Source organism: Leptodactylus fuscus, chromosome 11 (genome assembly GCF_031893055.1).
Source record: "Leptodactylus fuscus isolate aLepFus1 chromosome 11, aLepFus1.hap2, whole genome shotgun sequence".
NCBI classification, from domain to species: Eukaryota; Metazoa; Chordata; class Amphibia; order Anura; family Leptodactylidae; genus Leptodactylus; species Leptodactylus fuscus.
Genome location: NC_134275.1, coordinates 75,907,144 through 75,922,483, shown reverse-complemented (window position 1 = coordinate 75,922,483; position 15,340 = coordinate 75,907,144). Strand labels below are relative to the sequence as shown.

Sequence of the window (15,340 nt, the reverse complement as noted above, 5' to 3'; positions counted from 1 at the left end):
GTAATGGACTATTATAGTGAATATACAGTGCCCAGTATAGAATATCGTACGCCCCAGCACTGGGCATGTGCGGGCTGGACCTCCGGTGTATATACAGTGCCCAGTATAAAACATACCCCTATCTACAGGAGCGCTGGGGTCTGAGTGTGCACATCCCTGATCGCCTGCCCAGTATTGAAATGTGAGAGGCTGAGGATGTTGGCATATGGTAGAGGACACTCCGGCGCATGCGCAGTGTGAACCAGTAGACATTGAATTCTTTCCACACCGCATACCGTCAGGTGAGCACATCCAATTTATGCTTTATTAAACTCACCTACAAGATGTTTCTAATGCTCCTGTTTTTCTTAGTTATAATAGGTTTTATGTCCTCCTAATACTATTTTATCCCCTATGGGTATCAATTAATAGTCTATACAGCGGTCTATGTATACACCAGGGTGTATCTGCCTCCTCTTAATACACTAATACATCACGTCTTCAGTTATGTACAAACACTTCACACTTGAGAAAGGGGTATAAGAAACCCAAAATGTGTTGTATGGTAACTTTGCTATATGAAAAATAAAAATTTGGTTTGGAGTAAACCCCGGATAGGAGCGGTTCTTTCCGGCTGGCGTCCTCCACACTGCATGTGTCTTTGGTCCTCTGTTGATATTTCTATCTGGATGATGTTAATATCAGGGCTATACCTTTGGGGACCATATCATCTACTACAGAGGTTGTAGCTCTATTACAGAGGACGTAACTCTACTACAGAAGTTGTAGCTCTATTACAGAGGATGTAACTCTACTACAGAGGTTGTAGCTCTATTACAGAGGATGTAACTCTACTACAGAGGTTGTAGCTCAATTACAGAGTACGTAACTCTACTACAGAGGTTGTAGCTCTATTACATAGGAAGTAACTCTACTACAGAGGTTGTAGCTCTATTACATAGGAAGTAACTCTACTACAGAGGTTGTAGCTCTATTACAGAGGACGTAACTCTACTACAGAGGTTGTAGCTCTATTACATAGGAAGTAACTCTACTACAGAGGTTGTAGCTCTATTACATAGGAAGTAACTCTACTACAGAGGTTGTAGCTCTATTACAGAGGACGTAACTCTACTACAGAGGTTGTAGCTCTATTACATAGGAAGTAACTCTGCTACAGAGGTTGTAGCTCTATTACATAGGAAGTAACTCTACTACAGAGGTTGTAGCTCTATTACATAGGAAGTAACTCTACTACAGAGGTTGTAGCTCTATTACAGAGGATGTAACTCTACTACAGAGGTTGTAGCTCTATTACATAGGAAGTAACTCTACTACAGAGGTTGTAGCTCTATTACAGAGGACGTAACTCTACTACAGAGGTTGTAGCTCTATTACATAGGAAGTAACTCTACTACAGAGGTTGTAGCTCTATTACATAGGAAGTAACTCTACTACAGAGGTTGTAGCTCTATTACATAGGAAGTAACTCTACTACAGAGGTTGTAGCTCTATTACAGAGGACGTAACTCTACTACAGAGGTTGCACCTGTACTACAAGGGTTTTAGCTCTTCTATAGGGGTTGCAGTTCTAGCACAGGGGTTACAGCTCTCTGTGTCTGTCTTACTACAGTACATAGAATACACAGGGAACTGTATTTTGCATACTAGCTCCTACTGTAGTATAATCGTACAGTCCTTCCCTAAAGATCCCTTAAATGCTCCAACTTAAAGTTTTGTTACATAAACAGGTTCTAAGAATGTTCTGAATTAACAACATAACACACGTCAAAGAAGGTGACACTGACCCCACCCCTAGTGCTATGTACTGACTCTGCAGAATAGAACAGAACAGTCTCGGAGCAAAGAGATCACCTGGAAGGACGAGCAGCAGTCAGTATGTTCTCAGAAGATGTTACTCTCCTCCTTACAGCTGCCTTGTCTTGTCTCGTCTTATATATAAGTTTAAAGCATTTCTGGGGAAAAGGAAACTTACCCCCTGGACCTACCCCCCTGCCGATACTGGGGAACGTCCTACAGCTAGGCAAAAGAGACCTGGTGAAATCTCTGCTGAAGGTAAGTCTATGGTGAGCTATGACCAGACTGTCAGTGTAGTATCTAAGGGCAGGATGTCTCATGTATGTATATCACAGGCTGTCTCATGTATGTATATCACAGGCTGTCTCATGTATGTATATCACAGGCTGTCTCATGTATGTATATTTCGTTGGGGTTATGATCTCTGATATCTGACTGCACTCATAACATGTAACCTGTCACCTCGCCCGCGCATATTCAGCTGTCACCAGCACATTATGGAGCACATTACAGTGATAACCATTATATCTTTGTTATGTAAGTCACCGTTGTAGACTTGATGATAAGTAACTTCCATCTCCTGCCTATACGGCCCCATACATTAAGGATTGATCCTCCCCCTGCTATGACATCACCCGCCCTACTTGAGCTGGAAAAACCAGTTCTCTGAGTATGCTCAGAGGAGGTGATGGACTCCCATTAACCAACAAGGGATGGTATTTTGTTAGAAGAAGATTATTGACGAATAAGAATCTTACAAAGTCAATACTTGTATAATATCATGTGGACCACTGGAGGACAATGCTTAATTGCATTACAAGACAATGTTGACATTGTTAATCCCAGTGGAAACTTTGCATTGAGGAAGAGGAAGACTAATCTGATGATTGATTTCCATCCAGCTTAGTGAGAAGTACGGAGAGGTGTTCACCATTTATCTGGGGTCCCGGCCGGTCATAGTGGTCACAGGATACAAAGCTGTGAGAGAAGTCTACGTGGACAGAGGCGAGGACTTCTTAGCTCGCGGAGATGTATCTGTCTTTGATGTTCACTACAAGAACTATGGTAACTTGTCTATAAGCTCAGTCCGATGGTCGGGGTTCGCATACATTAAACCCTTTTCTTCTGATTGCCGCCTCCATTGACATGTACACTACCAGATCCGGTCAGTCACAATAGGGAGGTATGTCTCCGCTCCCTTTTGGTGATGTGGCACTGGTCTGGACACATCTGGTAGAATTGTCCTCTCTTACACAATCTTTGGCATGAGGTTCAAGGAATCATTAAGATGGTTACTGGGGTAAATTTTGGAGGAGATCCTGTCCTGCTTTCTGTCTTCCCCTGTAAATTCAAAAAGCATGTCCATAAACTCATCGGCTTCACGCTAGTGGTGGCCAAGTCCATCATCCTGATGATTTGTAAATCTACTTTACCCCAACTATGACATCCAGGATCAAAGAGCCCCTATACATCCTAACGCATGGAGGACCTGGTTGTGGTACGTAGGCCAGATGACAGTGCACACCAAATATGATGGCTCCTGTGGAACACTCTGTAATACTCCTTCACCTTACGATCCTCTTTCCCTCCCCCCATTCCTTAGACCTTCCCTCCCACTCCATTCCCCACTTTCCGCACCTATTCTCCCCTATGGACCCATCCTGCCTCCTTCTAGAACATTTGCTGATACTTATGTGACATGTACAGTATATAGATATGAGCCAGAACAAAATAAATGCTTAAGTTCACGTTGGGTCTGCATGGGCTTCTGCAGGGGTAACAGGGTGACAAAAGAAGAGTCCTTATATAGAAGACTAATCATTATCTGAAGTACAAGGCGCAGCGAGCCCTCTATCATTCTGATGCCATGTGCATGTGATAGAAGAATGTTGGGAATATGGGTAGAAGCCCATACCAAGGCAAATATATGTTATAAGACATACTATGCACTAAACATATACACATGGTCATGGTGGATCCTTCAGGAAGCTCCGAATACCTATGCAAGTATCAAATATTCTAAAGTGACAGACAACAAGGCAATAACGGGCGCCTGGCGAATATCCCCTAATATACTGTATAGCCAAACAACAATAAGACATAGAAAGGATAAAGGATACAAAGTCATTGTACAATAAAATCCTGTCTACGAGTATAAATACAGATGCAAAGATATAATAAAGTAATTAGAGCGACATGATCCAATATATCTCATCCAGGGAGAGGGATAAATACTCGTGCAGAATATCAGGGAACATAGATAAAGAATTGTATGATAATCCCCATAGAGAGCTGGACATATAAAGCGGCTGTACAATGTTACGTTGTAGATATTAATATCAATACAATGTATCTTCACCATTCAGGAATTGCTTTCACAAGTCACATGGACAGATGGCGGGAACTTCGGAGATTTTCTCTTTCCGCAATGCGGGATTTTGGCATGGGAAAAAGGAATACAGAGGACCAAATACAAGAGGAGGCTGAGTGTCTGGTGGAGGAATTTAGGAAGACAAAAGGTTGTTACAGACAATAATAAGACAATAATAAGATGTCTACTGTGTGATGGTTTCTCAAAAAAAAAATTATAACTATATAAAGATGCCTTGACCAGTAGAAACCATGATCCTATACTATACTAACTATATACTAACTATATAATGTTATATAAAGATGCCGGTAGAAACCGTGATCCTTTCTCTTTATCACAATCTTACCTTCCCCCCACTGGCAGGATGCCATTAATTCCTGGTGGTCTATTCAAACCTGTATTTGTTCCTGAGCTACTGCTGAGTAGTTTTGTCTCCATTGCTCTGCCACACCTTGCTGCACTGGGAAATAAATGGTTAAAGGGCTCGGCCACTTGACTATCAATATCGCAAGTATGCTGGTAATAGAATGATAAGGAGGGCACAAGACCTGTCCATCAGTGACATCCTATAAATAACACTGCACCTGGCGCTGCCCTTGTGCTAATCTACTATGTTGTGTTTAGTGTTGGTATAACTGGGTATGGTGCCCACTCCTGTGCCAAACCTCTAGCTATGCCTGTGACACAGGGACAATTGTAAACTCTAATAAGCGACCAGGATCAAATGGCATCTTGTCAGCAATGGAAAGATGAGCAAAACTGCAGTTTGTGACTCTTTTCTGTTTTGAATCCAATCATAAATAAGGTAAACGTAAAAGAATCCAGAATAATATTTAGCATTGGTATAACTGGGTATGGTGCCCATTCCGATGAATAAAGCTGCACATGGCACTGCCCTTGTGCTAGTCTACCATGTTCTTAGTGTTATACAATCAAGGATGCTGATGGGTGAGATTGGTCACAGGCCCCACCATCAGTAGCCATGCTTGTACCAGACCTTAATGGAAACAAGGGGGAGCACTTACAGAATGAGGTGGCACTCCAGAATGGAGAGCATCAGGACTGGTGAAATGAGAGATACGGATGACAGCTGTCAGAGGCGTCACCTGTAAGTCACTGAATTTTTCCTGTAATTACTCAAATGGTCTGCAGAGCCCTGTGTCGAGCCGATATCTATCACTATATGTAAACGGTATAGTGATTATTTTGGTATTACTGGGTATGGTGCCCACTCCTGTACCAAACCTCTAGCTATGCCTGTGACTCAGGGACAATTTTAGACTCTAATAAACCACCAGGATCAAATGGCATCTTGTCAGCAAAGGAAAGATGAGCAAAACTGCAGTTTGTGACTCTTTTCTCTGTTGCATCTAATCATAAATACGGAAAATGATAAATACTGCAGAAATGTAAAAGAATCCGGAACAATATTCTTTTAGATATTATTTGATATTTGGTTTAAAAGTTGCATATCATTTATTTACTCATTTATTTGCTGAACCTGGACAGACCCTTTAAGTGCATTGAACTTCTAGTGCTCTGTCTTCTACCAGTTATAGGGCGTTTGGACAGGGAAACAGAACATGTCAATAGTCACCATCTCCCCCCCCCCCCCCCCAATGTAAAGAGAATTTTATTTTTTAAAGTCCTCAAATAGAAACTTCCAAATTCACTGCAATGCAGAACATGCTGGAGGATGCTTCAATAAGTCACCTTGGTCTGTCCTGAGAGTCTTTCCAGAGTCAGACATTAGTGATAGGTCAGAAGCGCCTGATACATTATATCCTACTTTGATGGCAGTCGATGACTTACTTTATATATTTTATACCTCTTGTCCTAGAATCATTGGTGGAGCCTCGACATTACCTAAGTAAAGCCGCCTGCAACGTTATTTTCTCCATCATGTTTGGACATCGCCAAGATTACGAGGACGCCGAGCTCCTGAATGTCATCTCCTGGATAAATACAGCGTTCGCCATTGTCAGCTCAGGTTGGGGCCAAGTAAGAACTAGAAAAGGTGATATTTTTACAATTCTGTCTTCAGCTAGACTATGGCAAGGAAGTGAATTGTACATATTTGCATAATTTCAAGGTAGATTGAGATGTTCTTAGGAGGTGGAACCACCAGATGGAGTTAATTCGGGCTCTGTGATTGATTATCCACTATAAAGTCCGACTGAAGATCTTTGGGTCCACCAGATAAATTGATTCTTAGGACTCATCACTGCTTTAACCATGGGGCCAACTGTCCCGTCGTTCCAGGATTTCTCAACTTCAGGTCATCAGCGTCTTTAAGATACTGATGTTGCATACTATGAGGAAGCAGGAAGCCATCTGCTCCCCGCTTCACCATTCATCCCATCCCATCTGGTAAACATCGTTATAGAGTAAAATATGGTGTTACACGCTAAAATAATGGCAATAAGGCCATGGGAGCGTATAAGGCCATGGGAGCAGACAATGGGAGCGTATACGGCCCGCAAATCCTCCCGCGGCGTCTACGTACCAAATGACGAGCCAGAATACTCAGTGTGAACAATTATTACGAGAGATGAATCTATAAGGTCACATAAGGAGTCAGTCACATCACACATTTTCAGCCATTGAATATCACCGTATAATGCCACCATTTTTGCAGGATTTCAGTTGGGTATAATAGTGGGTGGTGATATGGAGGGGGGGGTGCACTTATGAAACCTTTGCACTGGGTCCACCAGTGACCTTGGCCCAAAGTCCAACAACTCGTCGGAAATAGACCATAGTACCCTTCAAATTTGGGTATCTTTTTCTGGACCATTATTGTGTTAGAGCCTGAGCCCACCTCTGGTACTCGGGTGGGTCAGTCCAGCACTGGTGACACATCTTATGATGCCGACACCTTTGTGTCATTTTATTTTACTTTAGGTGTATGAGATGTTCCCCTCGGTCATGCAGTTTATTCCTGGGAGACATCAGAAGATCTTCATGTATTTCAGAAAACTCCTTGAGTTTGTGGAAGGAAGAGCTGAAATGAACAAGAAAGCTTTGGATGTGAATAACCCTCAGAGCTACGTCGATGCTTTTCTCATTAAAATGGAAAAGGTAAATTGAAAGATCCCCACGACTGCAGTAACTATAGGACACGGAGGTGTAAACACTTCAACACTGGATTGTGCTCTGTGAGGAACATTATAGCAAAAATAATAATAATAATAATAATAATAATAATAATAATAATAAGAAGAAGAAGAATAGTGTATTAATGCTTTCCCTCCTACTCACAGGAACGTACAGATCCCAAAAGTGAATTCCACTTTACCAATTTGGTGAACAGCACTTTGCAGATTTTCTTTGCGGGGGTAGAGACCACCAGCACAACCCTGAACTATGCTCTGCTACTTCTCATAAAATACCCAGATGTCCTCGGTAAGTAAAGACTTTTACACAATGACGGCAATAATTAGGTTTTCTGTAACAGAATATAGTATATTAAAGGGATGGTTTAGGGGAACCTCACCCCAATCCTTCTTTGACATTTATTCTAAGCTGTTTATGTGTCCAGCTCACCCCAACTGGACTTTATGCTTTTTGCAATACAGATCAACCCAAAAGCTATAGACCCTAGAGGTAACGGACTCACATCAAAGTCATTGTCTTCTGCCAGTCATATGGCGCCCATTATTGTACCACAGTCCAGGCCATGACAAACATGTTTCATTTATTTCCCGAATGTTTGAAGGTCTCAACAAAAATCACATATATGGTACACTCTGAGTAGACATCTCCTTATTTGTCCTTACTACTAGCCAAAGTCCACAAGGAGATTGACAAGGTCATTGGACGGGACCGATGCCCAAAGATTCAGGACCGGAACCAGATGCCGTTCACTGATGCTGTTATTCATGAGATACAACGTTTCGCTGACCTGCTCCCAATGGGTGTGCCAAGGAAAACGACGAAAGACATCACTTACAGAGGGTATTCCATCCCTAAGGTAGGTGTCCTAAAATACGGTGTTTGGATTAGAAGACTTTTGGGAAGTAAATAATGGATGTCCTACTATGAACTTTATGGGAACAGTTTCTTCCAAAAAAAGCTAAATATGTCGGGAACTTCACAATTCAATGTCATTTAGAGGATGAGCGAAAATTTATGGCATGGAATTACAGGATAGGATTGCACCATTCCCAATGACATCACTGAACCTTCTGTATAAGCCATGGATGTACTCGAACCTCCAGAGAGACACCATGGAAGAACTCTTAGAAGTGGCTCAGTGGTTAGCAATGATGTCTTGCAGAGCTTTGATCCTGGTTTCAAATCCACCTGTCCTGATTTGTTACGTTACTTGCTATGCCACCTATTGGATGGAGGGAATTTTTGAAAATATTGCACCATTTTCTTTAAAAGGTTGCATTTGATAAATCTGGAGTTTAGAGAGCCAGACAGGTCAACCTTACCAACATTCCCCATCCACTTTTCAAAAATGTCTTTGCTTTTCAACTTGGATGGACGAACCAAATAAGGAATCTTATCCTTCTAACTCTCAATACCCTGATAGACAGATATTTTTTTGCAGTCCAGACAACCTCTATCATGCATATTGATTAATATTCCAGCACACCAATGTGTTTCCAATGTTGACCTCGGCACTGAAAGACCCTTCCTGCTTCCTGTACCCAGATGATTTCAACACCAAGAATTTCCTGGATGAGAATGGTGAATTTAAGAAGAACGAGGCCTTCATCCCCCTGGCTACAGGTATATTGAGCTATAATACATAGATCTTTGGGTCAGTAGACAGCTACAAGTGTGAATCTTCGGTTGATTTGTCCATCACATTTACCGGAGGACATGTGCGGGGGTCTCTATAACCTCGGTGATGACTTCATGTCATGTGAGTGGGAGAAGGAACCAGACCTAAAGGCTTTGTGGCATGAAGACTCAATAATAGTAAAGTGATAGTGACATAATACAATACACAGTATGACATTACAGATATATCAGGGTCATCAGTAACAGCAAACCCTACAATATACTTTACTAGTATAACACACAAGAGTACGATGCCCCAAGCACAAATACATGCAAGCAACTGTATAAGGCTTATCATGAGTGAGGACTCCTGGAGAGGAACTGAGAGTCCTGCACATACATGTCTTATGGCGCCAGCAGTATTATATACTATTAGAAAGCTGGATTCAGAGCACTGTCAGCTCTGATAGTATTTTTGTCAATATGCAGATGAGCTACCTTTTGATATTCTGCCCCATTCTCATCCTGTTATTGACAGGACAGGCCGTCTGTACTGCAGTCTATGTTACCTTGCCTTGCCACACTCGTTGTTGCTGATATTCTCACCACATGCACAGTACTTGTGACTTGTAGGAGGCATCACAGTGGTACAGAGTATGTGCAGTATCTCAACTATCTCAAATCTGTTTTATTATACACTTTTCTGGATCAATAAGTTAGTAAATTTTCCTCCTGAGTCTTGTACCTGCATCTATCATCACAAGCACTAGACCACCATCATGCTCAGAGGGGCTTTACTACTACTATGATGTGCCCAGGGGAAATCCTATCATCAGAAATATTGCACACCGCCTCAGCATTGCAGCAACCTAGAAGGAGCATCAGAAGATATGATCAAAATTCTTGACACCATGACCACAGCCAAGACTGCTGCATAATGGTGGTCGAACTCTTTGGAGCAACAGTGACACCCTCATTTACGTACTGTCAAAATCATTGAAATATTGGCAATTGAAAAGCCAATTCAGGTTACCCTAACCTATGTATCTGTAGGAATCTGGTGACACTAACCTATCTATCTGCAGGGCTGGGGTGATATGCTGATTCTGGTGACAGTAACCTATCTATCTGCAGGACTGGGGTGATATGCTGGGTTCTGGTGACAATAACCTATCTATCTGCAGGGCTGGGGTGATATGCTGATTCTGGTGACACTAACCTAACTATCTGCAGGGCTGGGGTGATATGCTGGTTCTGGTGACACTAATCTATCTATCTGCAGGGCTGGGGTGATATGCTGATTCTGGTGACAGTAACCTATCTATCTGCAGTGCTGGGGTGATATGCTGATTCTGGTGACAGTAACCTATCTATCTGCAGGACTGGGGTGATATGCTGGTTCTGGTGAGAGTAACCTATTTATCTGCAGGGCTGCGGTGATATACTGGTTCTGGTGACAGTAACCTATCTATCTGCAGGGCTGGTTTGATATGCTGGTTCTGGTGACAGTAACCTATCTATCTGCAGGGCTGGTTTGATATGCTGGTTCTGGTTACAGTAACCTATCTATCTGCAGGACTGGGGTGATATGCCGGTTCTGGTGGCAATAACCTATATATCTGCAGGACTGGGGTGATATGCTGGTTCTGGTGACAATAACCTATCTATCTGCAGGGCTGGGGTGATATGCCGGTTCTGGTGACACTAACCTATCTATCTGCAGGGTTGGGGTGATATGCCAGTTCTGGTGACAGTAACCTATCTATCTGCAGGGCTGGGGTGATATGCTGGTTCTGGTGACAGTAACCTATTTATCTGCAGGGCTGCGGTGATATACTGGTTCTGGTGACAGTAACCTATCTATCTGCAGGGCTGGGGTGATATGCTGGTTCTGGTGACAGTAACCTATCTATCTGCAGGGCTGGGGTGATATGCTGGTTCTGGTGACAGTAACCTATCTATCTGCAGGGCTGGGGTGATATGCTGGTTCTGGTGACAGTAACCTATCTATCTGCAGGGCTGGGGTGATATACTGGTTCTGGTGACAGTAACCTATCTATCTGCAAGGCTGGTTTGATATGCTGGTTCTGGTTACAGTAACCTATCTATCTGCAGGACTGGGGTGATATGCTGGTTCTGGTGACAATAACCTATCTATCTGCAGGACTGGGGTGATATGCTGGTTCTGGTGACAATAACCTATCTATCTGCAGGGCTGGGGTGATATGCTGGTTCTGGTTACAGTAACCTATCTATCTGCAGGACTGGGGTGATATGCTGGTTCTGGTGACAATAACCTATCTATCTGCAGGACTGGGGTGATATGCTGGTTCTGGTGACAATAACCTATCTATCTGCAGGGCTGGGGTGATATGCCGGTTCTGATGACACTAACCTATCTATCTGCAGGGTTGGGGTGATATGCTGGTTCTGGTGACAGTAACCTATCTATCTGCAGGGCTGGGGTGATATGCTGGTTCTGGTGACAGTAACCTATTTATCTGCAGGGCTGCGGTGATATACTGGTTCTGGTGACAGTAACCTATCTATCTGCAGGGCTGGGGTGATATGCTGGTTCTGGTGACAGTAACCTATCTATCTGCAGGGCTGGGGTGATATACTGGTTCTGGTGACAGTAACCTATCTATCTTCAGGGCTGTGGTGATATGCTGGTTCTGGTGACAGTAACCTATCTATCTGCAGGGCTGGGGTGATATGCTGGTTCTGGTGACAGTAACCTATCTATCTGCAGGGCTGGGGTGATATACTGGTTCTGGTGACAGTAACCTATCTATCTGCAGGGCTGGGGTGATATGCTGGTTCTGGTGACAGTAACCTATCTATCTGCAGGACTGGGGTGATATACTGGTTCTGGTGACAGTAACCTATCTATCTGCAGGACTGGGGTGATATGCTGGTTCTGGTGACAGACTGCTTTTAACTTTATCAAGCAGAGCTGTAGAATGTAAGCCCAACTCTTGACTGTTCCTGTATGTCTTTCTTTTTCTCCTTCTGACATATATACTCTGTATCCTGGTGTATTACATATACTGAGCTGTATATACTGTGACTGGTGCAGATTACTGACTCTGTATATTTGTATTTTTGCTGCAGGTAAAAGGAATTGCTTGGGAGAATCTCTGGTGCGAATGGAGCTCTTTATTATATTAGTCACCATATTGCAAAACTTTAACTTGAAGTCGCCTGTTCCTCCAGAGGACTTGGACATTACACCGGATATAACTGGGCTCGGAAATTTCCCCAAACTGTATAAAGTGTCTTTTATACCTCGCTAAAACTGCATCAGGTTTTTGTTGTACCAGATGCATGAACAGTCTGGTAAAAACATGATGTGACCCTCGCCCTACAGACAGAAGGATTTGAGTAAGCCTAAGGGAGTGAAGAAAAAAGAAGCCTAAATCCCACCAACATTTGGTGTGACCTTTGCCCTTTGCCTTCCATTAATTCTTGCACTTGCAGTTTTTGTTAGCACTTGGCAGGGAGGTTGTTCCTGCCGCCATCTTGGAGGACTAAGCCCAGATCTTCTGTGGATGTAGGATTGCTTCAATCCATCTGTCTCTTCATGACATCCCAGACAGACTGGATGATAACTGATAAATACGGAAATACCAGGCACCGAGCAGTGTGTAGTGTATTACCGCTGATACAATAGGAGTGCACAGTATATGGGTGGTCTGTCACCTTGGCAGGTTGGGTTCTGGTTCACAACTGCCGCTTAAGTAAGATCAATCCACAGCAAGATGCACATCACCTCGTAGGGAGCGTCAGGAGAAATGTCAGCACAGGACCAAAGACACATCCAGTGCGGGCGCCGGAGGGAACGCGCTGACCTGGTCTTACTCCAAACCAAACTTTTATTGTTCATAGAATAAAGTTAAAAACACACAATGTACTTCATCATTCCTTTCCCCCTTTCTCAAGTGTGAAGTGTTTGCTCTTCAGAGTCTCCAGGACACTGACGTTAAATAGATATCAGAAATAAAGGAGAGACCTCTGCAGTGGACCCGGCCATTACCATAGACATGTAAAAAAATCTGCATGTTAATATATCTGCCCACTTAATGAAAAAAAAAAAAAACTTATGAGGTCTTGACAATATTATAGAATACCCTAGACATATTTTACCAGACAATCCTAGAATTACATTCAGGAAGGCAAGGACATTAAAAAAAATCCAATCGCGGAGACTGGCCAATTGCTGGAGACTGGCCAATCAACGCTGGCCAATGCATTCCTATGGGTATGCGGTGATGCAGCAGAGCTGAGCTCGGCACACACTCATCTCTGCTGTGCAGAGACTCAGCAGACTTGGCAATGCAATGAACTCTCAACTACACCTCCGGTGTAGTTGAGAGTTCATTGCATTGCCAACCGTGTGCCGAGCTCGGCACTCGCTCAGCTCTGCTGCATCACCGCATACCCATAGGAATGCATTGGGCAGCGTTGATTGGCCAGCCTTCGGCCAAACAGCGCTGGCTCTGCCGGAGGAGGCGGAGTCTAAGGTCGGACCTGAATGGAGACTGGTGTGGAGCGATCTTAGACTCCGCCTCCTCCGGCAGAGCCAGCGCTGATTGGCCGAATGATGTCTTCTGTATCTCATTCGGCCAATCAACGCTGCTCAATGCATTCCTATGGGAAAAAAAGTTTATCTCACAAAAAACACAATTACACACCCGATAGAGCCCCAAAAAGTTATTTTTAATAACATTTCCACATAAATAAAGGTTATCCCTAGCTATCCCTGCCTGTACAGCTATCCCTGTCTCATAGTCACAAAGTTCACAGTCTCCTATGACCCGGATTTGAAATCCACTATTCGTCTAAAATGGGGGTCACCTGATTTCGGCAGCCAATGACTTTTTCCGATTTTTTTCAATGCCTCTGGTGTCGTAGTTCCTGTCCCACCTCCCCTGCGCTGTTATTGGTGCAAAAAAAAGCGCCAGGGAAGGTGGGAGGGGAATCAAATTTTTTTGGAGTTTGCCACGTGGTGTCCGTATGGAATCGAACATCTCGAACAGTTTGATATCCGATCGAACATGTGTTCGATAGAACACTGTTCGCTCATCTCTAGTGGAGGACACTCCAGCGCATGCCCAGTGTAGACGTTGAATGCTTTCCACAGCAGATACCGTCTGCTGAGTACATCCGATTTATGCTTTATTAAATTCACCCATGGCCGCACTTCTAATGAGTCGAGGTGAGGTGGCCACCTAAGGCGGCACTTTCGGAGGGGGCGGCAATTTCACCATTTTATTTTTTACTTTTTTTTCCCCTAAACTAGCCCAAGACAGGTGCTTTGAAAACAAATCTGAGCGGCCCTGTCCTGCACTAGTTTAGACCTCTGCGTCTCAGCGCAGGCGGCGATGATAAGACATCTTCACACCTCCTGTGCTGAGACGTAGACGTCTTATGCGCAGCCGGGCGAAGAAGAGGAGGCAGCAACAGCGGTGCAGGGCTCCATCAAGGGATCCCAAGGTAGGTAAGTAAGGATACTTTTTTGTTTAATTGGCCGCTACCTGTTGGAGTATCCCCAGCAGGTAGCAGCCTATTTATCTACCTCCTCGGTCCTGCTCATGGCCGCCTCTGCTTCCCTTTCAGCTATAGAATACAGAAGGGGGGGGGAGAAACAGCTGTGATCAGGCCCAGGCCGCGAACCCCGACAACTATCGCTATCATTATACTCCGGGGTCTTTTCAGACCCCTGAGCATAATAATTGGATCCCCAGGAGAGGTAAAGAAACATGAAAACCACCTCACCTGGGTCCGATGTTACACCTAGCAGGCTTCGGGCGTATATAGTAATGTCCCAGATGTCATGTGGAGCACATGACGTCTGGGACATTACCATTACAGACTGAAGCTTGTGCTAGGAGTAACAGGAGAGGTGAGTAACAGTGTTTATTATGTTTCTTCAATTCCCTGAGTCTCTGATTTTTATACTTAGGAGCCGGGAAATACCCCAGAGTATAAAAATAGCTCATGGATGAGCTACTATGGGGCATAATAGTTGGGTGGTCAACTGTGGGGCATAACAGAGGTTGCAGGGTCCACTGTGGCCCCTGCAACCTCTATTATGTCCCAAAGTGGCCCCTGCAACCTCTATTATGCCCCACAGTCCATTGTGCCACTGTGGGGCATAATAGAGGTTGCAGGGGCCATTGTGGGGCATAATAAAAGCTGCAGGGGCCGCTGTTGGGCATAATTTCACATGCAAGGTATATTTATAATAGAGTACATGCGTGGAGAAGTGTGGAGTCAAATATGTCTGTGTTACAAACTTTACAGAGACAAGACAGCTGAAAGAAGTGGTCATGGCGTTCAGGGAAGAATCAGTAAATGTGAGCAATAAGTCAGAGTCATCTCTTGTAAGCAAAAAAAAAAAATAATTCACTGTAATGTTACCACTATCACCACTAC

General features: G+C 43.7%; 2 protein-coding genes across 2 annotated transcripts in view; one reads left to right on the top strand and one right to left on the bottom strand.

Moving 5' to 3' along the window:
• Positions 1–15,340, bottom strand: part of MGAT1 (alpha-1,3-mannosyl-glycoprotein 2-beta-N-acetylglucosaminyltransferase) — a 360,722-nt gene that overhangs the window by 155,288 nt on the left and 190,094 nt on the right. The gene's annotated exons all lie outside the window — the stretch shown is intronic.
• On the top strand, positions 1,879–12,198 carry LOC142184884 (cytochrome P450 2G1-like). The gene is made up of 9 exons (XM_075260010.1): positions 1,879–2,055; positions 2,700–2,862; positions 4,164–4,316; positions 6,009–6,169; positions 7,073–7,249; positions 7,432–7,573; positions 7,954–8,141; positions 8,767–8,908; positions 12,017–12,198. Exons 1-9 carry the CDS (start codon positions 1,879–1,881, stop codon positions 12,196–12,198), a joined length of 1,485 nt encoding a protein of 494 aa, XP_075116111.1.

Coding starts and splice junctions, on each gene's coding strand:
- LOC142184884 (XM_075260010.1), top strand. CDS start 1,879: ATGTTCTCAGAAGATGTTACTCTCCTCCTTACAGCTGCCTTGTCTTGT. Junction 4,317..6,008: donor GGAATTTAGGAAGACAAAAG/GTTGTTACAGAC, acceptor CTCTTGTCCTAG/AATCATTGGTGGAGCCTCGA. Junction 6,170..7,072: donor TCAGCTCAGGTTGGGGCCAA/GTAAGAACTAGA, acceptor ATTTTACTTTAG/GTGTATGAGATGTTCCCCTC.